Source organism: Moschus berezovskii, chromosome 9, assembly GCF_049115385.1.
Source record: "Moschus berezovskii isolate FMDL1 chromosome 9, NW_MosBer_1.0, whole genome shotgun sequence".
NCBI lineage: Eukaryota > Metazoa > Chordata > Mammalia > Artiodactyla > Moschidae > Moschus > Moschus berezovskii.
Window position 1 is genome coordinate 25847205 of NC_142468.1, and position 26041 is coordinate 25873245.

Here is a 26041-nt window from a genome sequence, read left to right on the forward strand (position 1 = left end):
CTATTTTTCACTCGAATTTATTTATTAACCTAACCTTCTTACCTGAAGATACGTTATTCTCCGCTGCACCAGCTCTGTCAGATCTTTGGCCTCTTTTTCCCGCCAATCACCTGCTCCATCTGTTTGACTGAGGTAGTATAAATCCGTCATTATAGACCTATAAAAACCAAACAACAATGGGGGTCTAACTTATTTGTACTTCATTTGTACAGGATTATGCAAAATCATAAGATGAGTCAAATTCTTCATAAAGATTGATGCTCACGCTGATGCTGGTACTTATCTTTTATTTTCTATCAAGATTGTGAAGTTCAACAATTTAGTTTCTAGCATCCAAGATTCATTCCTACGGTAAATCTTTACTATTGAGAAAAACAATTTTTTTTTTTTTTCTAGGCCGGTTATGTGTACTTGTATCTCAACACAGAGCACCTCAGAGATTGGGGAGAAGTGGATATCCACAGCAAAGAAACAGGCAGATTAACATAAGGGGGAGAAATACGCTGGTGCCAGTATTTGAATATTACCTTTTTGTTAGCTCTATTGTCACTTTCTGTCCCCACTTAAATTTCCTCTTCGTACTTGGAAAAAGATGAGAGGAAAAATCTTGGCACAACTCTGACACAATAGTTGAAATCAAAGGTCAGCAAACATTTTTCTATAAAGGGCCAGACAGTAAATATTTTAGGCTTCCTGGGTCTCCTCTGCGTTTGAAGCAGGAAAACTGCCATGAACAATAAGCAGGGAAAAAAAAAATGTGTGTATCTTCCAATAAAACTTTATTCACAAAACCAGGCTATGAGCCAGATTTAGCCCTTGGCCCATAATTTGACAATTCCTGGTCTAAATTAATAAAATGATTGTAAGATACTTTGTCATTCTGCACAGAATTGGTAGTGTCAATTAAAACATGCTGAATTTCCTGCAAAGTAAACTAATATGCTCAGTATACTAGGTAAGAGAAACTTGATGGCTGGTACAGATGGTTTTACTTACATTACATTAAATACAAGCTATGACTTACCTTTACCAATAAAGAAAAGTAAAAAGCAAATCTCCTCTTTCTCTAACAACCCCCAACAACCTATCAGCAAATACTGAAACAGGTTCTCATCAAGCATTACCATTGGCACTGCTATCATCTGAGCCACCATCTTCTCTCTGAATTGTTACAGTAACCTCTGAACAGGTCTCCCTGCTTCCACCCTTGCCAATCTCTACAGTCTATTCTCAACACAGCAAGCAGATCCTGTCAAGATGCCAGTCAAATGATGTTATACCTTTGCTCTTATGAATTAGCTCTTCATCTCACTTAGTCAAACTCGAAGTTATTACTTTGAACTACAAGGCCCCAGACAATATGGCTTCCTTTACCTCTCTGATCTCATTCCTACTACTGTCCTCACTGTGGACTCTATTTCAGCCACATAATCTTGTTATTAACCCCAGAATATGTCAGCCTTGTTCCTATTTCAGGGCCGTTGCATTTGCTCTTCTCGCCCCTCGAATGCTGCTTTCCCGGATATCCATCCACATGACTCATCCAAATGTCCTTTAAATCTGTGCTCACTTTCTGTTTTAAAAAGCTTTCCAGACTCTCACTTAAAAATTGAACACCCAGTTACCATCACATCCCTTAATTTTCCTTCTTTTCCTTCCATACTTTATTTTTCTCCAAGCAATTATCATCTGTTAATATACATCATTTACTTATTATCTTCCTCCACCTTCTAGAACTTAAGCTCCATGGTAGCAGAGTACTTTTTAAACCTGCCAACCACCACAAATCAGCCTACAGAAGAGTGCTGATCACATAGAAAATGTCCAGTAGACATTTTTTAATAGATAATTAAATTAAAGAGTAGCAAAAAAATTCTTCAAGAATTTTATTTTTTTTCTGCTCTGATTGCTGTAGCCAAAACTTTCAAAACTATGTTGAATAGTAGTGGTGAGAGTGGGCACCCTTGTCTTGTTCCTGACTTTAGGGGATACGCTTTCAATTTTTTACCACTGAGGATAATGTTTGCTATGGGTTTGTCATATATAGCTTTTATGTTGAGGAATGTTCCTTCTATTCCCGCCTTCTGGAGGGTTTTTATCATAAATGGATGTTGGATTTTGTCAAAGGCTTTCTCTGCATCTATTGAGATAATCATATGGTTTTTATTTTTCATTTTGTTAATGTGGTGTATTACATTGATTGATTTGCGGATATTGAAGAATCCTTGCATCCCTGGGATAAAGCCCACTTGGTCATGATGTATGATCTTTTTAATGTGTTGTGGGAAGGATTTTAGATGAGATATATTGATAATTTTTATCTTTCACAAATCCAATTTTGTGCTAGAGAACTTCTGGCAATAATCCTTAACTAGTTATAACTCCTGGAGAAGGCAATGGCAAACCATTCCAGTACTCTTGCCTGGAAAATCCCATGGACGGAGGAGCCTGGTAGGCTGCAGTCCATGGGGTCGCGAAGAGTCGGACACGACTGAGCGACCTCACTTTCACTTTTCACTTTCATGCATTGGAGAAGGACATGGCAACCCACTCCAGTGTTCTTGCCTGGAGAATCCTAGAGATAGAGGAGCCTGGTGGGCTGCCATCTATGGGGTCGCACAAAGTCGGACATGACTAAAGCGACTTAGCAGCAGCAGCAGCAGTTATAACTCCAGCTTTACTCCTTCACCATATTTTGTATTAATTCTTCCATTTAGAGAATGCTTAAGTATGTACTATTGGTTTCTGAAAATTATAAAATTAGACATTCATTTCTATTTATCAGAAAAGTATACAGTTGGTCCTTGAGAAACTCAGAGATTGGGGTACCCACGCCACACACGGTTGAAAATGCATATAACTTTCTGATTCGCCCAAAGCTTAACTACCAATAGCACTATTGTTGATCAGAAGCCTTACTGAGTACATAAACAATATTAACACGTATTTTGTATGTTACACATACAACAAATATCAAAGTAAGGGGTCCAGAGTACAAAAATGTGGACACCATTCATTGTAAATGTGCAAATCAGAAAGATTCCAAATCAGAGGAGAAAAAGCTTTGAGAGTCAGATAGGTCTCTCAGTTTGGGGTCTACCTCTTACTTGTTTTTTTTTTTTTTTTTGACATCTTTGAGATATAGTTACTTCATTTTAAAATAAGTATTATAATACCGGCCATATAGTTTTTTAAAGGATTAATGATAATATAAACAAAGTGGTAATATATGTGGTGGTTGCTTGCTATAGACTGAACATCTGCGGTCCCCTTAAATGCACACATTGAAACAATGCCCAGTATGATGGTATTCAAGAGTCGGGCCTGAGATTAGTGCTCTTATAAAACAGACCCAACAGAACTCTCTAGCCTCTCTGGCACATTGACAGCATGGTGAGAAGGCACTCCCTATGAAGCAGAAAGAGGTCACTCATCAGACACCAAATCAGCCGGTATCTTGACCTAGGACTTCTCAGCCTCCGGAATTGTGGGAAATAAATCTCTGTTGTTCATAAGCGATGCATCTGTGGTATTTTTGTCACAGTAACCCAAACATACTAAGACACTGCTATTTATGCTAGAATGACTCAGAGAGTTGCTTTAGAGCTTTTACCTGTGTCTGCGGAGGACCTACTAATGATTCTACAACTCAGAGGAAGGATCCACTGAGTATGAGGATGACAGCATATGTGGGCTAATGGCCAGTCAGAAAAATGGCCCAACAGTCAGTACGTTATAGCACCCTGAAGGAAGGGACTGATCAGTAAAGACTCATTTAACAGTTCATGAAACCAGCCCTTAACAACTGTGACTTCTGGAGCAGTATATGACAGCCTCAGTTCTCTTTTATTCCTGGTTCTTAACTAAATGATAAACCATTTAGGAACAAATAAATGGCAGCCCACTGGAAAAATTAAAGTTTTATTTACCGTCATAGAAAACCATCAGAACCACATACAATAAACAGAGAATATCTGGTAATAGACCCTTTGAATAATGTAAAACTATTAATAATATACACATAAAACTTCAAAATCATAGCTACAGTTTAGAATATTCACCCAACTAAGAGTGGAACAGTTTTATACAATGCTTTGGAATAACAGGGTCATTTTAGAACCATTTCAGGCATTTGTTCAATATGTCAACATTATTCAAGCACAGGATACTTCACAGCTTGACTATTTCCATGTTTACCCTTTTAAAATAGGGCAAGAATCTAATACGTGATGCTTTATCTATTTTTATACTTATTATTCCAACCTAAGATTCAAAACACTTATTTTCATTGAAGAGCAATTTTAGTTGGAAAAACTATATCTACAACTTAGTGCTTTCCTCAGCGATCAATGCAAAGAAATAGAGGAAAACAACAGAATGGGAAAAACAAGAGATCTTTTCAAGAAATTAGAGATATCAAGGGAACATTTCATGCAAAGATGGGCTCAATAAAGGACAGAAATGGTATGGACCTAACAGAAGCAGAAGATATTAAGAAGAGGTGGTAAGAATACACAGAAGAACTGTACAAAAAAGATGTTCATGACGAAGATAATCACAATGGCGTGATCACTCACCTGGAACCAGACATCTTGGAATGTGAAGTCAAGTGGGCCTTAGAGAGCATCACTATAAACAAAGCTAGTGGAGGTGATGGAATTCCAGTTGAGCTATTTCAAATCCTGTGAAAGTGCTGCACTCAATATGCCAGCAAATTTGGAAAACTCAGCAGTGGCCCCAGGACTGGAAAAGGTCAGTCTTCATTCCAATCCCAAAGAAAGGCAATGCCAAAGAATGCTCAAATTACTGCACAATTGCACTCATCTCACACGCTAGTAAAGTCATGCTCAAAATTCTCCAAGTCAGGCTACAGCAATATGTGAACCGTGAACTTCCAGATGTTTAAGTTGGTTTTAGAAAAGGCAGAGGCACCAGAGATCAAATTGCCAACATCCGCTGGATCATGGAGAAAGCAAGAGAGTTGCAGAAAAACATCTATTTCTGCTTCAATGACTATGCCAAAGCTTTTGACTGTGTGGATCACAATAAACTGTGGAACATTCTGAAAGAGATGGGAATACCAGACCACCTGACCTGCCTCTTGAGAAACCTGTATGCAGGTCAGGAAGCAACAGTCAGAACTGTACATGGAACAACAGACTGGTTCCAAATAGGAAAAGGAGTACGTCAAGGCTGTATATTGTCACCTTGCTTATTTAACTTCTATGCAGAGTACATCATGAGGAACGCTGGGCTGGAAGAAGCACAAGCTGGAATCAAGATTGCTGGGAGAAATATCAATAACCTCAGATATGCAGATGACACCACCCTTATGGCAGAAAGTGAAGAGGAACTCAAAGGCCTCTTGATGAAAGTGAAAGAGGAGAGTGAAAAAGTTTGGCTTGAAGCGCAACATTCAGAAAACGAAGATCATGGCATCTGGTCCCATCACTTCATGGGAAATAGATGGGGAAACAGTGGAAACGGTGTCAGACTTTATTTTTGGGGGCTCCAAAAATCACTGAAGATGCTGATTGCAGCCATGAAATTAAAAGACGCTTACTCCTTGGAAGGAAAGTTATGACCAACCTAGATAGCATATTAAAAAGCAGAGACATTACTTTGCCAACCAAGGTCCGTCTAGTCAAGGCCATGGTTTTTCCCGTGGTCATGTATGGATGTGAGAGTTGGACTGTGAAGAAAGCTGATTGCCGAAGAATTGATGCTTTTGAAGTGTGGTGTTGGAGAAGACTCTTGAGAGTCCCTTGGACTGCAAGGAGATCGAACAAGTCCATTCTAAAGGAGAACGATCCTGGGTGTTCATTGGAAGGACTGATGCTAAAGCTGAAACTCCAATACTTTGGCCATCTCATGCGACGAGCTGACTCACTGGAAAAGAATCTGATGCTAGGAGGGATTGGGGGTGGGAGGAGATGGGGACGACAGAGAATGAGATGGCTGGATGGCATCACCGACTCGATGGACATGAGTTTGAGTGAACTCTGGGAGTTGGTGATGGATAGGGAGGCCTGGCGTGCTGTGATTCATGGGATCGCAGAGTCAGACACGACTGAGCGACTGAACTGAACTGAAGAAATTGACTTACAGTCTTGTACACTGAACAGAGGTTCGGGTTTTCTTCAGATTACAAAACTGATGCCCCTATGGACTATCATGTAGCCTACAATATCATTTTATAGTTGCTAGGGGAAAAGTCACCACTCGTATGAAATTGTGTGACTTGATCATGGAAACAGGAGATGTCTTTAACTAAGGTGTTATAGGGTTCCTGAATTTTAATTAAATTATTTTCTCGGTTTTATAAGGTCTTTTTTTCATTACTCTCTTATTATATTTTACATTTCATAGGTTTCATCATATCCAAACATGGTCATTTGCTTTTTCCTACCCATTAAATAGGAGTAATCACAATTTTTATTGCAAATCTCAACTATAAATAACAGTGTTGTTTCTGGAGAGGTAATAATACAGCAGGATAAATAAGCAGTCTATCAGCAAATGTCGAAGGAATAAAGGAAATTCACATACACACAGACAAATAGCAATACATTCCATGACAATCACTATACAGTCTCAAGCAGGTAAAAACTATATTAGGTATAATTTAGAGGGGAAAATTCTTTGAAATATAAAAATTGGCATGGTTTATGCTTTCATGTCATAGTAATCTAATCATTACTTTACCACTGGGAATGAAAGCTGATCTCTGTATTTTTTAATAAATTAGAAAACATAAAAGTTAATGTTTTTACCAAGCAACATCAGTACTAAGTCTTAGCAATCAATTATTCATATTTATCTCAATCTCTGTCAAGAAAGTGGAATAACCAATCTGATAACTAGAAGACCAAAGACCAAAAAAAAAGGACACTAATTTTTTACGACGATGCAGTCAGAATCACAAAATAAGTCACTCTATTTCTATAGTCAACTAAGTTGAGCTTGCTTTGTAAAATCATTTTTTCTTGGCCTCCCCACGCATATCACATAAAGAAGACAAGTCCAGGAAATGATTTTAAATTCAACCTACAGTTGGCCCTTGAACAACACAATTTGAACTGTTCAAGTAGTCTAGTTATATGCAGGTTTTTTAAAATAAATATTCATAATCTGAAAAAATTTTTCCAACAAACCACATACTATGGAAACAGCAAAAAAAAAATTTGAGAAAAAGATGTATCATAAATGTGTAAAATATATGCTGGTACTCATCCATGCTTACATAGGCATAAAGTGAATGATATTTAATATAAAATTAATAATGTGCTAGTTTTCTTACTGTTTTACAACTTTGCTTTCAAAGAATTATAATAGAGTATTCCGTCTTCATAATTAGAGAAACTGCATGTTAGCTTATTATCATAGGTTTTTTAAAAAAGTAATATTTCTAATACTGTGTTATGTATATGACTGTAAAACTCTTTGCTATAAAAATTTTATAACAATTCATTTATTAGTGTATAGTCTAGGCTACCACAAAGCAATTATATTGATTATATTCCTCCTTTAAAGCAATCATTGTTGATACAGGTATAATACATGTATTGTTATAGCTGTAAATAAATGAATTTTTATGCTATCTTTTCATTTTTGCTTTCTACTATAATATGTATAATACCTATAGTGTTTTGTATCTTATAAAACAGTATAGATGAAGCTGCTGCCGCTGCTGCTGCTAAATCACTTCAGAAGCTACTGAGAGACAATTCATCTTATAAACAGAGGACATAAACTTCTGGTATCAATATTACAGAATATTGATAGTACAGTACAATAGTACAGTACTGTAAATGTATTTTCTTTATGATTTCCTTAATAACATTTCCTTTTCTCTAGTTTACTTAATTGTAAGACTACAGTACGTAATATTGATACACAACATACAAAGCATGGGTTAATCAACAGTTTACGTTATCAGTAAGGGTTCTGGTCAATAGAAGGCTATTTATTAGTGACATTTTAGGGAAGTCAAAATATGAATTTTTGACTGTGCAGTGGATTGATGTCCCAAACCTCCACATTTTTTAAAGGGTCAACTGTAGTTCTTTGCTAATCCAACAATGTTTAGAAGTTACCATCTTGCAAAATTTGTCACCTGTTATCCAAAGACATGAGGACAATCAAATAGAAAGATTCAGTTTCTCAGACCATTACTGGGAAACATGGTGCCTGAAAACCATTCCACAGACATTCTGGATTTTCAGTGACTCGATCCTAAAATCAAATATCCTGGAAGTGTCCCAAAAGCTGGGATAATCTGGCTGACTTGGTTTTGACTATGAAGATTACCAAAAATCTAGGAGGTGGATGGTGAATCTAAAGTCCTGAGGTATTAAAGCCTGGGAAATATCAATACAAATCCAAGCAAAGAACCAGAAGAACAGCACTGGTCATTTGAGGGTAGAATACACATGTCTGAAGATAAGTGATAGACCAGACAAACATTTGTGACTCTAAGAGCAAGAGTTTGATATTTGTCAGCTATGACAAATATCAAACACTTCTTCCAAAGCTGGCCTACATTTATATTCTTTATGTTTGCTGTTAATTTTCCTATTTTTATACATATTAATATTCACAAGACTGTTTTAAAATGTTCAAGTCTCTCTCAATTATGCCAGTGAAGAACCACAAGCAGAGTACTGTTTATACCTGATTCAAAATGCTGAAGAGGGAAACTCCCCCAGACAGCTGGCACAGAAGATGTAATTCAAGCAAGAAAAGACCAAGGTGAAGGAACTGGCATTTATTAAAAGGAGATCAGTCCTGGGTGTTCATTGGAAGGACTGATATTGACACTGAACTCCAATACTTTGGCCACCTGATGCGAAGAGCTGACTCACTGGAAAAGACCCTGATGCTGTGAAAGACTGAGGGCAGGAGGAGAAGGGGATGACAGAGGATGAGATGGTTGGATGGCATCACCGACTCAATGGACATGGGTTTGGGTGTACTCCGGGAGTTGGTGAGGGGCAGGGAGGCCTGGCGTGCTGTGGTTCATGGGGTCGCAAAGAGTTGGACACGACTGAGTGACTGAACTGAACTGAAAGCAAATGTGACTAAGGGAGGGTACACCATGAAACCTAATCCACAGGTCAAGATGCATCAGGGGCAATACTTTGGTTTGCTCCTGGGGCAGAAGCAAACAGTGCAAAGGATAAAACTGTGACCAGTAGACAAAAAGGCAGACAGTGCTCCCAATGCCTCCCATGTTGTCTCAGGAGGAATTTTAGAATACTGCCATTCTGACACCCCAACACGGGCAGAGGGGAGTCCAGAAGGGCAGCAATAACAACAGCTCATACTACCACATAAGGCAATAATTATGCTATTTGGTGAGTGAGCTCCACTAGGCTTATGTTTAGGTTTCAGACCCTAAAATTCTTCCTGTTGAGCACTGTGACAATCTCCCCTTAATAGTGCCTTCCTTGCAGGATCTAGGAATTTTCTATATATATCCTCTATGGGACTTTCCTTGGGCAGGTCTGACTACAGTCTACCAGATTCTACAATGTGTCAGTGACTGTGGAAAGTATTTTATATATTTTCCCACATTTAATCATCACAATGCTACTATTGCAGGAATTATATATCCATGTGTGGAAGAGAAAAATAAAGCTCAGAGAAGTATTTAGCAATTAAGAGAAAGAAATTTAGATAGAACAGCTCTGCTACTTAATTGCATAAGCTATCTAAATTCTCTAGGCCTGAGTATAGCTTTTTTTATAAAATAAGGAGGTTCGCCACACAGTATTGCTCATAAAATAGGGAGGTTTGCCATATAGTATTGCTCGTGCATGCTCAGTCGTGTCTGACTCTTTGCAACCCCTTGGACTGTAGCCCGCCAGGTTCCTTGTCCATGGAATTTTCCAGGCAAGAATACTGGAGTGGGTTGCCGTTTCCTTCTCCAGGGTAACTTCCTGACCCAGGGATCGAACCTGTGTCTTTTGTGTCTCCTGTTATGTTGATAAAACAAGAAAATGAATAGAGAGCCTTTATCACAGTGACTGGCACATAGGATATCCTTAGTAAGTTTTTTTAATGTAAAAAAATTTTTTTGAGCTTGGAAACCACATCCAAGGAGATGTAAGGTGGGGACAGGCAAAACAAGAGTTAGGGCCATTAGACGAGACACACTTTTCCACCAGATTCTCCTTCCAATGCAAATTTTATTTCAGGACAGAATGTTCCCTTAAAGAAGATGGAGAATCACAATCTGGCTGATAGAAATTCAGTAACAAGCCGAATAAGAGTAACTTCATATGACAATGTCTCCCTTTGTCCAAGGACATTAAGAGGAATGTTCTAGTATCACTAGATAGTATCCAGTGATATCTAGTATCACTAAATTCCTTAGTAGGAAAACAGTCATACAAAAAGATTTTGCCTAAAGATACTAAAAACTGGAGAAAGAATTACATACTGGAATTATATTCCAGCTTCATGTAAGGATCAAAACACAAGTGAAAAAAATTAAGTGTATGTATATAATAAAATAAAGCACAAAGAATGACAGATTTGAAGGTTCACAAAACTTAACTATTCAAGAATGAAAATTTCAGTTCTTGGACCTTTCAAAGACAGTTGAGGAGAGTCTACTTTATAAAGAGAGGAAAAAAACAAGCTATTGGACCATAATGGTTATGACTAGCAATTCTAATCAAATAAACCTGTGAGATATTAACCTACCAATAATACCCTATAGGAGAAGGCAATGGCAAGCCACTCCAGTACTATTGCCTAGAAAATCCCATGGATGGAGGAACCTGGTGGGCTGCAGTCCATGGGGTCGCTGGGGGTCGGACATGACTGAGCGACTTCACTTTTCACTTTCACACATTGGAGAAGGAAATGGCAACCCACTCCCATGTTCTTGCCTGGAGAATCCCAGGGACGGGGGAGCCTGGTGGGCTGCCGTCTATGGGGTCACACAGAGTCGGACACGACTGAAGTGACTTAGCAGCAGCAGCAGCAGCAGCAATCCCCTATAACCAGTCAGATATTGCACCCCTTGCCTGATTTGAAGTATTTTTGTTACATATTCCCCTACAGTAGCAAAAAGCTAATCAGCTTAATCAGTCGTAAGTATCATTCATCATTTGGGAAAAGTAGCTGTTCTCAGTCTTTAGCAAAGCTGCTTTACAAATTACTGGTAATGAGATGATACAAACCAGGCAGGAGCAATGAGACTGCTACTTTACTAGGCTGCTTCTCGATAGTTTCAGTCAACTTAATTCAGAAATAGCTCATCAGTTCTGTGAGTCCTCCTGTCCTTTAACAATTGGTATGGTTTAAAATAAAAAAGAAGCAACTCCAGTTAACTATTTCATAAACTGGTTTCTGGCGCCATAAAGATGACAAAAAGAGCCAAAGCAACAATGATTAAGTGAAATGTATTTCTGAACAAGCAAAAAGGGTGGTAAGATAAAACTTTCCATGATATCCTCAGAAACTAAGGGCCAAATCTAAAAAATCATAAATCCAAGCACTGAACTTAAAACTACTACATAAATAATCAAGTCTAATGACAAAAATAACCATTCCAAACTGCTGATTTCCCTCTTGCTATTTCAAAGAGGCCAGGGTCAATTCATGATCAATGATATCAGAAGCATCAAGTAAATGTGATGGTATTACTATGAAGCCTGGTCACATACAATCATCAGAATGATCATCAACTGAAAGATCAAATGATATTAATGCTTGAGATCAATATACCATGTAATAATAATATTCTACTCTGTATTTATTATACCATCAGCCCCTCTAAATTCTTAAAAAACAAAAACTCCTCAAAGTCAAACAATATTAATTAACTAGCTCCCAAGTAATAGGCTAATCAGGTCAACAGTATTTCGCTAAAAATCTCAGGAGAGCTGAAACCCACATGGTATTTGGAATCCAGGCTGCATTAATGGTAGGTATTTTGAGTAATGAACAATGAGAGCCACATTCTAGAAAAGAAATATGGTCCCCTCACTAAAAGAAACAGCATCAAGTGGGGAGCAAAAGAAAAGAGCTTTTTTCCCCCCACAGTTTACTGATAAGGCGTACCAACCTATAGATATGTGATATTTTCCAAGAAACTTAACATAGCCTCTATCAGTGGCGAACCAATAAAGAGAACCAGGGATTCTGTAAAGCCTTTGTTCTCAAAGACCAATAGTATCGCTTAGGAAGATGTTAGAAATACAAATTCTCAGGCCCCACTCCAGACCTACTGAATCAGGAACTCTGAGGATGGAAGATAGTAATTCGTGTTTTAAGACGCCCTCCAGGTGCTCTTGATACCTTGCTGAAGCTTGAAAAAGACTAGGGTAATGCGATACACAAAAATTCTTAACAACTGGCACAGAGCATTTTTGACTTCCCCACTGACTTTCTAATTTACCTATATGTTGAGAAGAGACTGTTGTGAGATATGCCTCTGTTTATCAGATGATAAGTACTGAATTTCAAATATCTCCATAATATCTATGACATGATTTTACGAGGTAAAAATGTTTAGAAATTAAAATTTTTCTACTTAGTATGACAATTGAAGACATTTGCAATATCTGTGATTTACTCAACATTTAGTGTTTTATATTAGGGTTCTAGGAAATTTATTCACTGAATAAGGAGTTCTGCTCTTAGAAATGACTTATTTAAAATATACTTTCCATAATAACATTGCTATAAACCATTCATATTGTTCACACAAATAAAAAGAAATCTAATATACACTAATAAACATATACAAAAGGACTTCTGATTTATATACTTTCAGTATGGTATATTATTTTTTTAAGAATTAAAATGAAAGATGTGCAATTTCACTTATCATATTAAACTATAAGGCCTAAGAGACAACAAAAGCTGAGTATGAAAAAATGTGTAAAAACAACAAAGGATACATATTTTTTCCTTTTCAATATTAAACTGAATTTCCAGTTCTGTCTGTAAAATAAATAGACTGGAACCAAGAGCTCACAGTCATCAAAAGAAAATAATGTTCCATATTCATTTTACTTTTTCTCCTCTTCTTTCAAGGAAGAGTAGCACTATAGAATAAAACATAAAATCTAAACTAGTTCTCTGACTCTAACAACCCTAATAAGTTGATGATGAGGCAAAGTGGGTTTTCTTCCCCCCTCAATTTCAACATATTTTTGGATGCAAAATTACTGAGCACAGGGTCCATGAAATATAAACAAATGATCAGATATATCTGGTAAGCAACATTATTTTTTATCATTCACATTCAAAGAAAGGTCATACTTCATTGCTTAGAATCAGAATTACACTCCAAATTGGAAACACTATATTTTTAGTGATTCATGGATAACTGAAGTCTCATGACTACTTTTAGGTACAGGGATCACTTAAATCCTCCAAAGTAAATCAAACATGAAGTCAAGGGCACTGAGTACAAAAATACAAAATGTCAGGTTTTCTTCTGGTCCCATAGGCTTCCTTTCAACATGACTCTGATAACACTTTAGATCCCCACCTCCAATTCCTCTCCTATATACTCCATGATTTCTAACAGATACTCTGTTTTGCAGCATCCACTGTTAAAATCAATTGGGGCTTCTAGATTTATACTTAGAAGTAAATGACTTTTCTCCCGTAACTCACCCTTCATACTTTTTGCGATCCTCAATTACAAGAGAATATTTTGACCTCAGTTATATAATTTTCTTTAGTTGCACAAAATTAATAAATCTTTCGATGGAATAGGATTTTGTTTTTGCACAGGGTGCAAAGTAGAGTGTGAAATAAAGAATGCACATACTAAATAAAAAAGACATAACTTACTGAATGCAAACTAAATAACGAGTGCTTAGCACTGCAGGGTAGAAAAGGTATTGAATTTAGAGTTCTAGTCTTCAGGAGACTACACTTTGTCAGGGAAAAAAAATCAAATTACTACACAAGAAACAATGATCTCCATTCATGAAAGCTATCCTTCCAGAAAAATACAAAGTCCTCAATTACTTTTGAGTCCCCCATCTCCCTACCCTGGATCAGTCTCCAAGTTCTGCGACTTCTATTTTTCTTACAACATGTGTGAATCCCACACGTATTATGCCAAGGGAAAGAAACAACATTCAAAAATCTACATAGTATGATTCCATTTACATAAAATTCTGGAAATGGCAAAATTATAGGAACAGGATACTGATTTGGTGACTGTAAGGGACTGGAGTTGGGGGTGGGAAGGTGCTGACTATAAAGGAGCAGAAGGAATTTTCTAGGGTAGTAGCAATTCTGTATCTTGATTGCAGTGATCGTTATAAAACTAGGAGCATTCGTCAAAACCCACAGAACTATAGACTACATTATGTATCTCTCATTGTAAGTAAATTATGACACAATAAAGTTGATTTAGAAAGTGAAAAAAAAAGGAGATCAGAGTTTCTATGAGAACAAAATTTTAAAACATAAAGAAAGTTCTTCTGAAAAAACAAAAGACTATAAGTAATTTCACTATAACTGATGTCTTTCTGAACAAAAAATGATGAGTGATTCAAAGGGAAATCTGAACAAGAAAACTGATAGACTCAACCTCTAATTTTTCAGAGAACATAGACTTTCAGTCCAGAGACCACTTGTATACTTTGGGCCAGCATAAAAAGAAAATGGGGATTTTGTGTCATGTAAAAATCACCAGAGACAAAGGTCTATTTTAATTCTTATACTTAAACATCTTGGAAATTAACAGTAGGATGGCATATGCTACATACATACAAATCTTCTCTATTTGTACATTCATTACTTTAAAGGTAATTTCTCTAATTTTTGGTTGTCCTTTGTTCATTATTTGTAATATGGCATTCTAATCTGGCTGCCTGGAGTTAAATTACTACCCTGTGAAGTTGTATCCCAAGTTCATTATAAGCTCTGCTTAAGACAGCAAAAGAAACTGGGTATTTTGGGTCTCTTTCCTTTTTTCCTTTCAGCAAAATATTATTACTTAACATTTACTAAAAGGCAGTGTCAAGAAACAAAATGTATTTAAGACTGAACTCAATTCACAAAAAAATTAACATTGATTTACATAAACTTTTCAGGGTCCATCATTTTTTATTTCCACATATTTTTTCAATTCCTACATACAGTCACAAAATAATTTTTAAATAATCACTTTAATTTGGAAAAGGCAAAAAAATAAAATAGCATCTCCGACTCGATGGATATGAGTTTCAGCAAGCTCTGGGAGTTGGTGATGGACAGGAAAGCCTGGCATGCTACAGTCCATGGGGTCACAAAGAGTCAGACATGACTGAGCTACTGAACTGAACTGAAAAAATGAAATTTTCAAGTAATTAAATCACTCAAACTTTAAAATTAAATATTCTATCAGAAGAGCCAAAATTTATCCTTTAAAATACCATATAGTCTGCCCAACTCAAATCCTCTTCAGATCTGCATTTTCCCAAAAAAACTGCAATAAGCAAAGCACACAAGCACAAAGCTCCAATTAACAGAATCTTGGTGCCCAGAATCAGCTTAGGGTGAATAAGCATTAAGGACAGAATCAGTCCATATTTGGTTTAAAGGTCTAAGTATGGCCTGACTGCAAGTTAGGCAAAAATTTCAAAGGGACCGCTGAATCTGTGGCCTAGTAAATCAATGCCCCTTGAAATTTATGCTATCTTAAACTGCTACAGATTCACTAATACTAAAATGATTCCAATAAACTGACAGATTTTATTTGTAATTTCACTTAAAACAGCAAAGCAATATTTCAAAATAACTACAATATTGCTGATATGTTAATATATATGAATCTCTAGGTTGTGGGGTAATTCTTTTCCTCTTCACAGTGGTAGGCTGTGTTAATACAACAATTTTTCTTTTGTTGTTCACTAATGAGACAGTAATTGCCATCAGAATCCTACTGGGAATATAGACTTGCAAATATAATAGGCCTACGGACAGGTTTTACATATCTAAACAGATTCTCAGATACATTTTGTTTTGCATGAATACACCAGACCAAAATGTGTCCTTTGCCATGGAAGATAAACTTCACATTTTCAGAAATGTGCAACCAGGTGAAACAAACTTAACTAGGCAGATTTTAGGTTCTTCTTTCTAGCAACTAAATGGAAGCAATTAACAGAACGCTCCTTTTTATCAAAAACTTATTAACCTTTCACTAGAAATCTTAAAAAGTTGCTAAAGTTTTCAGTGTTTCAATTCAAAACATAACTGCCAGCCTCGGTATGTGTTCCAATGAATGTACTGTAAACTGCACACTCCACTTCAAATGTCAGTGGTAAAACAAGGAGATTTAAAGGAAGATATTTTAATGTATTGCTAGCTGACTGAGCACTACCTTCGGAGTTTATTCAAGGCATAAAGATTTCTAGAAATTCATTTAAAATAATATTTTCTGGTGATGAACTACATTCGGAGATTACCATCCATTGAGCCCTCAGGCACTCTATTGCTTCTAAACATTCAGTTCAGTTCAGTCGCTCAGTTGTGTCCGACTCTTTGGGACCCCATGAACTGCAGCATGCCAGGCCTCCCTGTTCATCACCAATTCCTGGAGTTTACCCAAACTCATGTCCATTGAGTCAGTGATGCCATCCAACCATCTCACCCTCTGTTGTCCCCTTCTCCTCCTGCCCTCAATCTTTCCCAGCATGGAAGGTATCATTTACCTTTCAGCAGGGAGATTAACAAAGGTTTCCATTTCCCATTCTTAGATTATAATCTTTACTAAATCCCAAAAGAAATGTAAAGGAAGTACCTTTCATGATGTCCCAAATCTGACAGAAATTCATCTGCATGTCTTTGGAGTTCATTTCCTTCTAAATTCTTTAATTTCTTCAACTCACTTTGTAAAAAAAACCAAAGCTCTTTAGCTCCATTTTCAATCCTCCTCCTTAGGATTTCATGATCCTTCCCCAAACCTGCTGTCAAGCAATGGAAAGTATTAGCATTTCCAACATTCTGATGAAAGGAAACGTTCAATTATTTGTACTAATATCAGTATATTGAAAAGGAGAAACAACGTATGATTACCTACCATTTCTAGTTTGTTTCTTATAATTTTCAATCTGTTCTTTGGCCTTCACAAGCTGCTCTTCTAAAGCACGAATCCTTCCTGAAGCTGGCCCCTGATCAATGGGGCCTTCTGGTATTCTGCAGTTCAAGGAAGAAAACATAAACATTTAGTTTATACATTATGCAAGAAAACACACGCTTACTTTGCTAAAACATATTTATTGGTAACTCTAGAAATCACTGGACCATAACGCATATTAGAAGTACCAAATGAAATTTTTTCTCCAAAGGTAAGGGTAAGACATAAACACTGGAATGATACTGAACACAGAAAAAAATAATCTAGTTCAGAGATGTATGATCTTTGAAGAATTAAGGAAACTTTAGAACTGTCTCCTAAAAACTCATCATACTACTCTGAATAACACCATTAGTGCCAAAGTGATCAATTCTTTCACTAGTGTTGAAAAAAACAAAGTTGATGGAGAGGGTGAAAAAAAGGCTTAAAAGGAGTATGAAAGCATGTAATTGAAAATGTGTCTATGTTCAAATATCAAATACAAATTATTTCTAAATTAATCACAATATCAGGCCATGTAAACCTGTGCTCCAGTTCATGAACTTATAACCTTAGATTACTAAGCATTGGTTTTGGAAAGACAAGAATTGAAGATGAAGAATACCAGAAAAAACACCTCATGGTTAATGTCCTGTTTATGTCGGGAATGAAAACTACCAGTCAACCATATAAAATGTTGGAACATAGCAGAGGAACTCCAGGATTTCTTGCTTATATTATCAACCTATACAACTTTTTTCCAAACTATACATATTTTGCTTTTATGTGACTTTTGACAGTATTCTATACTCCAATTTTGCCATAAAAGATATTCACATCCTAATCCTAGAATCTGTAATGCTATCTTAGGTGACAGAAAACTATATGTGTGATTAAGAATACTGTGAAGGGGAAATAGGCTTGGATTACCCAAGAGAGCCATAAATTGTAACCACAAGTGTTCTTATAAGAGGGGAGTAGAGGAAATTTTATTACAAAAGAGGGGAAGGTCATGCCTATTGCTTTGAAGATGGAGGAATGGGTCATGAGCAACAAATGCAAGAAAGGCATCTTTAGGAGCTGGTAAAGGCAAGGATCAAAGGGCAAAATGATAGGCTACTGAATGAGGAATTCCCCAGGTCAGTAGGTGCCCAGTATGCTACTGGAGATCAGTGGAGAAATAACTCTAGAAGGAATAAAGGGATGGAGCAAAAGCAAAACCAATACCCAGTTGTGGATGTGACCGGTGATAGAAGCAAGGTCCGGTGCTGTAAAGAGCAATATTGCATAGGAACCTGGAATGTTAGGTCCATGAATCAAGGCAAATTGGAAGTGGTCAAACAGGAGATGGCAAGAGTGAACATCGACATTCTAGGAATCAGTGAATTAAAATGGACTGGAATGGGTGAATTTAACTCAGATGACCATTATATCTACTACTGTGGGCAGGAATCCCTTAGAAGAAATGGAGTAGCCATCATGGTCAACAAAAGAGTCCGAAATGCAGTACTTGGAGGCAATCTTAAAAACGACAGAATGATTTCTGTTTGTTTCCAAGGCAAACCATTCAATATTATAGTAATCCAGGCCTATGCCCCAACCAGTAATGCTGAAGAAGCCGAAGTTGAATGGTTCTATGAAGACTTATAAGACCTTTTAGAACTAACACCCAAAAAAGATGTCCTTTTCATTATAGGGGACTGGAATGCAAAAGTAGGAAGTCAAGAAACACCTGGAGTAACAGGCAAATTTGGCCTTGGAGCACGGAATGAAGCAGGGCAAAGGCTAATAGAGTTTGGCCAAGAGAATGCACTGGTCATAGTAAAAACCCTCTTCCAACAACACAAGAGAAGACTCTACACATGGACATCACCAGATGGTCAACACCAAAATCAGACTGATTATATTCTTTGCAACCAAAGATGGAGAAGCTGTATACAGTTAGCAAAAACAAGACCAGGAGCTGACTGTGGCTCAGATCATGAACTCCTTATTGCCAAATTCAGACTGAAATTGACCAAAGTAGGGAAAACCACTAGACCATTCAGATATGACCTCAATCAAATCCCTTATGATTATACAGTGGAAGTGAGAAATAGATTTAAGGGACTAGATCTGATAGAGTGCCTGATGAACTCTGGACGGAGGTTCGTGACACTGTACAGGAGACAGGGATCAAGACCATCCCCAAGGAAAAGAAATGCAAAAAATCAAAATGTCTGTCTGAGGAGAGGAGGCCTTACAAATAGCTGTGAAAAGAAGAGAAGCAAAAAGCAAAGGAGAAAAGGAAAGATATAAGCATCTGAATGCAGAGTTCCAAAGAATAGCAAGGAGAGATAAGAAAGCCTTCCTCAGTGATCAATGCAAAGATATAGAGGAAAACAACAGAAAAGGAAAAACAATAGATGTCTTCAAGAAAATTAGAGATTCCATGGGAACATTTCATGCAAAGATGGGCTCGATAAAGGACAGAAATGGTTTGGACCTAACAGAAGCAGAAGATATTAAGAAGAGGTGGCAAGAATACACAGAAAAACTGTACAAAAAAGATCTTCACGACCAAGATAGTCACGATAATGTGATCACTGACCTAGAGCCAGACCTCTTGGAATGTGAAGTCAAGTGGGCCTTAGAAAGCATCACTACGAACAAAGCTAGTGGAGGTGATGGAATTCCAGTTAAGCTATTTCAAATCTTGAAAGATGATGCTGTGAAAGTGCTGCACTCAATATGCCAGCAAATTTGGAAAACTCAGCAGTGGCCCCAGGACTGGAAAAGGTCAGTCTTCATTCCAATCCCAAAGAAAGGCAATGCCAAAGAATGCTCAAACTACCGCACAATTGTACTCATCTCACATGCTAGTAAAGTCATGCTCAAAATTCTCCAAGCCAGGCTTCAGCAATATGTGAACCGTGAACTCCCAGATGTTCAAGCAGGTTTTACAAAAGGCAGAGAAACCAGAGATCAAATTGTCAACATCCACTGGATCATGGAGAAAGCAAGAGAGTTCCAGAAAAACATCTATTTCTGCTTCATTGACTATGCCAAAGCCTTTGACTGTGTGGATCACAATAAACTGTGGAAAATTCTGAAAGAGATGGGAATACCAGACCACCTGACCTGTCTCTTAAGAAACCAATATACAGGTCAGGAAGCAACAGTCAGAACTGTACATGGAACAACAGACTGGTTCCAAATAGGAAAAGGAGTACGTCAAGGCTGTATATTGTCACCTTGCTTATTTAACTTATATGCAGAGTACATCACGAGGAACGCTGGGCTGGAAGAAGCACAAGCTGGAATCAAGATTGCTAGGAGAAATATCAATAACCTCAGTTATGCAGATGACACTACCCTTATGGCAGAAAGTGAAGAGGAACTCAAAAGCCTCTTGATGAAAGTGAAAGAGGAGAGTGAAAAGGTTGGCTTGAAGCGCAACATTCAGCAAACAAAGATCATGGCATCTGGTCCCATCACTTCATGGGAAATAGATGGAAAAACAGTGGAAACAGTGTCAGACTTTATTTTTTTGGGCTCCAAAATCACTGCAGATGCTGATTGCAGCCATGAAATTAAAAGACACTTACTCCTTGGAAGGAAAGTTATGACCAACCTTGATAGTATATTAAAAAGCAGAGACATTACTTTGTCAACAAAGGTCCGTCTAGTCAAGGCTATGGTTTTTCCCGTGGTCATGTATGGATGTGAGAGTTGGACTGTGAAGAAAGCTGATCGCCGAAGAATTGATACTTTTGAACTGTGGTGTTGGAGAAGACTCTCGAGAGTCCCTTGGACTGCTAGGAGATCCAACCAGTCCATTCTAAAGGAGATCAATCCTGGGTGTTCATTGGAAGGACTGATGCTGAAGCTGAAACTGCAATACTTTGGCCACCTCATGCGACAAGTTGACTCACTGGAAAAGAGTCTGATGCTAGGAAAGGTTGGGGGCGGGAGGAGAAGGGGACGACCAAAAATGAGATGGCTGGATGGCATCACCGACTCTGTGGACATGAGTTTGAGTGTACTCCGGGAGTTGGTGATGGGCAGGGAGGCCTGGCGTGCTGTGATTCATGGGGTCGCGGAGAGTCGGACACAACTGAGCGACTGAAGTGAACTGAACTGAACTGAAAGGCAAGGATTCTCCCCTGGAGTTTCTCTAGTGAATGTGGCCCCACAGACACCTAGGTTTTGGTTCCATGTAACTCATTTCTGACTTCCCAAACTGTAAGATAATAAATTTATATTATTTTAGGCCAAAAAGTTTATGGTTACATGTTACAGCAGCAATAGTAAACTAATACACACATATTTACATACATATATATAAATATGCATATATACTTTTGGAAAAATATTGAGAAAATTTAAAAAATGGCTGATTTTTTTTTCCATAATCTATTTAAATGATAAAATGTCTCTAAATAGCTAGCACAGTGTCCGTCAATAAACCTTACCAGGACTACTGTATCTGGGCTCAGTCATTTTAGAGATGAGCTGTAACCTTGAAATGCCTGGGATATCTATTTGTACCATCCCAATCATTCTAGGAAAACAATTTTTAAACTATACTTGTCAGAACTTAAATTTAGATATCAACCTGATGAAAAAGTAATATAAAACTTTAGTATGTTTTCTAGCATTTTTATATAACAGATAAAGCCAAATTAACTTCAGAATGAATGCTTAGTAAAGAAGCTCTTGTTACAGTTATAAAGAAAGAAAGAAAGTGAAGTTTCTCAGTCATGTCCAACTCTTTGCGACCCCATGGACTGTAGTCTACCAGTCTCCTTCGCCCATGGGATTTTCCAGGCAACAGTACTAGAGTGGGCTGCCATTTCCTTCTCCAGGGGATCTTCCAACCCAGGGATCGAACCCGGGTCTCCCGCATTGCAGGCAGACACTTTACCATCTGAGCCACCAAGGAAACTACAGTTATACCAGAGTAAATAAAATATTCTATAATTTCACATGAAATTGTATGCATTAACACTGAACAGAAGCAGAAATGATAGTCATCCACTAATCATGAATGTTCCAGGCTACAGAATTTGAATTTAAAAAAGCTTCATTTGTATACAAACAACAGAATAATGGTAAAATGAAGAGAGTTGTTAGGTGCACAATTACCCAGTTTATGAGCACAAATACATATACATTCATAAATGAGGCATTTCCTGGTACATAATTTTTAAAACTTGGCTCTTAATCGCTTTCTGAATTAGATGGCTGGTTTGTAGGAAATAATTTGAAAACAAAATAAAATTACCACCTCTTGTAATTTATTATGGCAGCAATAAACCATAGGATTCGGATGTCCTTTTCCAGAATACATTTTAGTGATACAAAATTTCAGTCAACAAAAAGATATGTTCAGGTTCTCCTTTTTATCTCATTTCTTCATACTTTGATGGAATAATGTTAGGGGAAAACAGGCATGAAAAAACAGCATAAGGTCTTTTCAGCAGAGTTCCATTAAGTAATAAATCCAATCTAATTCTAATAGAACAGAAAATTAGTGATTTATATTACATTATTATATGCAATAATGTAATCCAACTATGGATAAACTATAGATAAAGAAAAGTAATAGAGAAGTCAATGCAAAAGATGAAAACAATAAGGGTTTTTCTTTCCAAATCCCATACAGAAAGGAGTAAATCTGTAAGAACAATCTCTTTACCTGAATATTTAGGTAACTGAATGTTTTATTACATCCACTGTACAAAAAGATATATGGAATATCTTCTGGTCAAGATGAAGTAACAGAGGTCAGATTTATCATTAGGCCTGGAACAAGTGAAAACCTGGGACAGGGAGGCCTTGTGTGCTGCAGTCCATGGGGTCGCAAAGAGTCAGACATGACTTGGTGACTGAACGACAACAACAAAAACAAGTGAAAACTCCGATAAAACATATGAAACAATGGTTTAATAAAACTGGAATCTGGAGAAAGATGGAGGGCAAAATAGGTGATTCTTGGCTTCAGTACTCCTCGAGAAAGAGTAACTAGCAACTATTCACAGACTAGATACCTTTTTGAAGATCCCAGAATGAAAAAGGTGAGTATGAAGTATCCCCTTCAACCATAAAAGCTGAGAAAAAGAGCATTAGAAGAGCAAGAGAACGGTTTCACTTTGACCATCTACCTGACCCCAAGCCCCACCAGCTGCACTGAAGAGATCCCCTGGGCCTAAAGTTTCTCCCGTAGGAAAAGAAGAGTGTAAGAGGACACGAAGCTTCCCCAGAATTCCAGATGCTTCCTGGGAGACCCACTTAAGTACTTCATGGGGACTACTAGGAGAATCAGCTAGAGACAGAGAAGGAGGAAGGGGCTCACAGCAGTCAGTGTGCAGATCTTGGCAGACAGCATTCCTACTAGTAGTTAGTTGGGCCTGAACTGAGATCCTGACCAAGCGACTCTGACCTCTTGCAGAGATGTGCTCATGACCCCAGCTGGTTTGGGAATTTGGCTGGCAGTTCTGCCTGGTTGGTTCCTCAGCCAGAGGGCTGTCTTGGAGAAGAAGTAAATCCTAGGGCTCTGCTGATACAGGGAAGTAAGTCAGCAGCCCTGCTCAACAGATGAGCATAGCCTTCAACCCCACCTTGAGCAGGATGCCTGGCCTGAGATGTTAGGCAGTCACTCGGCACATCCTATGGCCACCCAAGCAGGGAAGAAAGACACTGACCACATGCAACCACTAAGCACAGCCTCCAATCCCATCCAACAGTGAAGACTGGCAAAAGATGCCACACAGTTGTGGGCAGCCATGAAGAACATCCTATGGCCTACTTAGAAGGAAAGCAAGTCAGCAGGCCCACCCAACTGTGAAGCCCAGCGTACTGCCAACCTGACGAGGAAGCCTGGCCAGGGACCTCAGGTAGCCACAGAGCCCATTCTGTAGGTCTGTTCACGCAGAAGAGCTGAGAGCTGAAAATAGTCTCCAGCCTCACAGTTGACCGGAAACCCTGGTCTCTGAAGCCTGTTCTATAAGCCCACTCAAGCAAACAGCCAAGCCAGCAGCCCTGCCCAACTGGAGAGCATGACCACTGGTCCTATCTGACTGAGGAAGTCCAAACAGTGTCCCTCGACAGCTTTGAAGCCTAGCCTCTGGTACTGACTATGTGGAGACCAGCCCTTGGTGCTGTACAGCAGCACAGCATAACCTACAACCCATTCATTTGCTGAGCATGACCTGAAAATCCACCCAGTTTGAATGCCCAAGTAGCCACCTCACTTAATCACAAAGCATAGCCTATGGCTCCACCCAACCAGTGAGCCCAAAAAGCAACCCCTCAACCACTGAGCATAGCCTCCAGCTCCACCCAACTGTGGGGTACAACTGGCAGCCTACCTGGCCTAGAAGCCCAGCAAGAGACTGTCAAACAGCAAAGCCTTCTAAATTACAAAACCCAGCCTAAAGGCCCGCCCAGTTTTGGGGCACAGTGTATGTCCCAATCTGATCTAGGAGTACACCCTGAGTTCCCATCTGATCATAGAGCTCTGTGTATGGCTTTAACTGAATACAGAGTCTTGCCAATGGTGTCATCAAGTCAGGGGGCACAGCTTGAGGCCCCATCCAACCATGGATGAATGTGGAGCTCAGTGTATGCCCCTGCTCATTCCCAGAATGCAACCAACAGCACTCCCTGGACAGCAGGCCAGAGAACATGGCCCACAACCTTGCCTGACTAGGTGACTACAGAGCCCAGTAAGTAGCCCCACCTGAATGCAGATCTCAGCCAGCAGTTCAGTCTGAAAATGCGAAGCCCAGCTCTGAGACCTAGCCAAATGCAGAAAAATAACAGTTGCTATGTCCCTCAACCTCAGAGCACACGCAGTAGCCTTTTCTAACTCAAGACCCTGAATGTAAGCACTCCTTGTCCAAGGCTGCTAACAGCCGCCCATCCAGAACCCTAAGCTAAGCTGACTGGTAAAGGTCTCTCCCTGCTTAAGTAATTCAGTAAAGGCTGGAAAAGTGGCCACTTTCCCAAAGGAGAATATATCCACACAAGGAAAGAAGGATCATGAGGAATCAGGTAAATATAAAACCACCAAGTGAAACTAATAAAGCTCCAATCACTATACCCAAAGAAATGAAGATCTATCAACTGTCTAACAAAGAATTGAAAGCAATCCTCTTAAAAAAATTCAGTGAACTGTGAAAAAACATAGATAGCTAATAAAAATTAGGAAAGCAATGCATATAACAAAATTGTGAATTCAATAAGAAAACAGAAACCATAACAACAACAACAAAAAAAACCCAGGAAACCTAGACCTGAAAAATACAATGACTAAAGAATTCAACAAAAAGCTTCAACAACAGACTTGATCAAGCAAAGAATTAGTGAACCTGAAGACAGCTCATTTGAAATTATCTAGTCAGAGGAGCAAAAAGAAACAAAAAGAGTGAAGAAAGATTAAAGAAATTATATATTCCCCAAATCAAATTATAAATTCCATAAGCAAAGTAATCTATGATTACTGGAGTTCTAGCAGGAAAAGAAAGAGAGAAAGGGGCAGAAGGCTTATTTTTTAAAATAATATCCAACTCTGGTGAGTTATTTGAACATCTAAATTCATGAAACTTGTAAGTCCCCAAGTAGAAAATCTGAGGGAGTTTAATAAGGCTGCAGAATTAAAAATCAACATATAAAGTTCAATGTATTTCTATATTTAGGAAAAAACAATGGGAAACTGATATTTCAAAACACATTACTTCTTATAGTAACAAAGTCATGAAAAAAATTAAATATGCTTCAGTAAAAGAGAGAGAAAATCTGCAAAGTAAAAATAATGAACTTTACTTAGACACTGACAGGCCAATTCTAAAATTCATATGGAATGGCAAACACCTAAAACAAATCTGTGAAAGACTAAGAAAATGGAAAGACCAACACTATCTGATCTCAAGATTGTAAAGTTACAATAATCAATATAGCGAGGCAGTGGCATAA

General features: G+C 38.1%; 1 protein-coding gene across 15 annotated transcripts in view; it reads right to left on the reverse strand.

Moving 5' to 3' along the window:
• Positions 1-26041, reverse strand: part of FUT8 (fucosyltransferase 8) — a 452301-nt gene that overhangs the window by 111509 nt on the left and 314751 nt on the right. For 14 of the 15 annotated variants that reach the window (XM_088839526.1, XM_055437108.2, XM_055437112.2 and 11 more), the window contains 3 exons: positions 17048-17163; positions 16769-16934; positions 43-157 (listed from right to left, as the gene is read on the reverse strand). In XM_088839526.1, the coding sequence (XP_088695652.1) occupies positions 43-157; positions 16769-16934; positions 17048-17163 (397 nt within the window). The remainder of the gene's footprint in view (positions 1-42; positions 158-16768; positions 16935-17047; positions 17164-26041) is intronic. The other variant, XM_055437117.2, reaches the window with a different exon arrangement.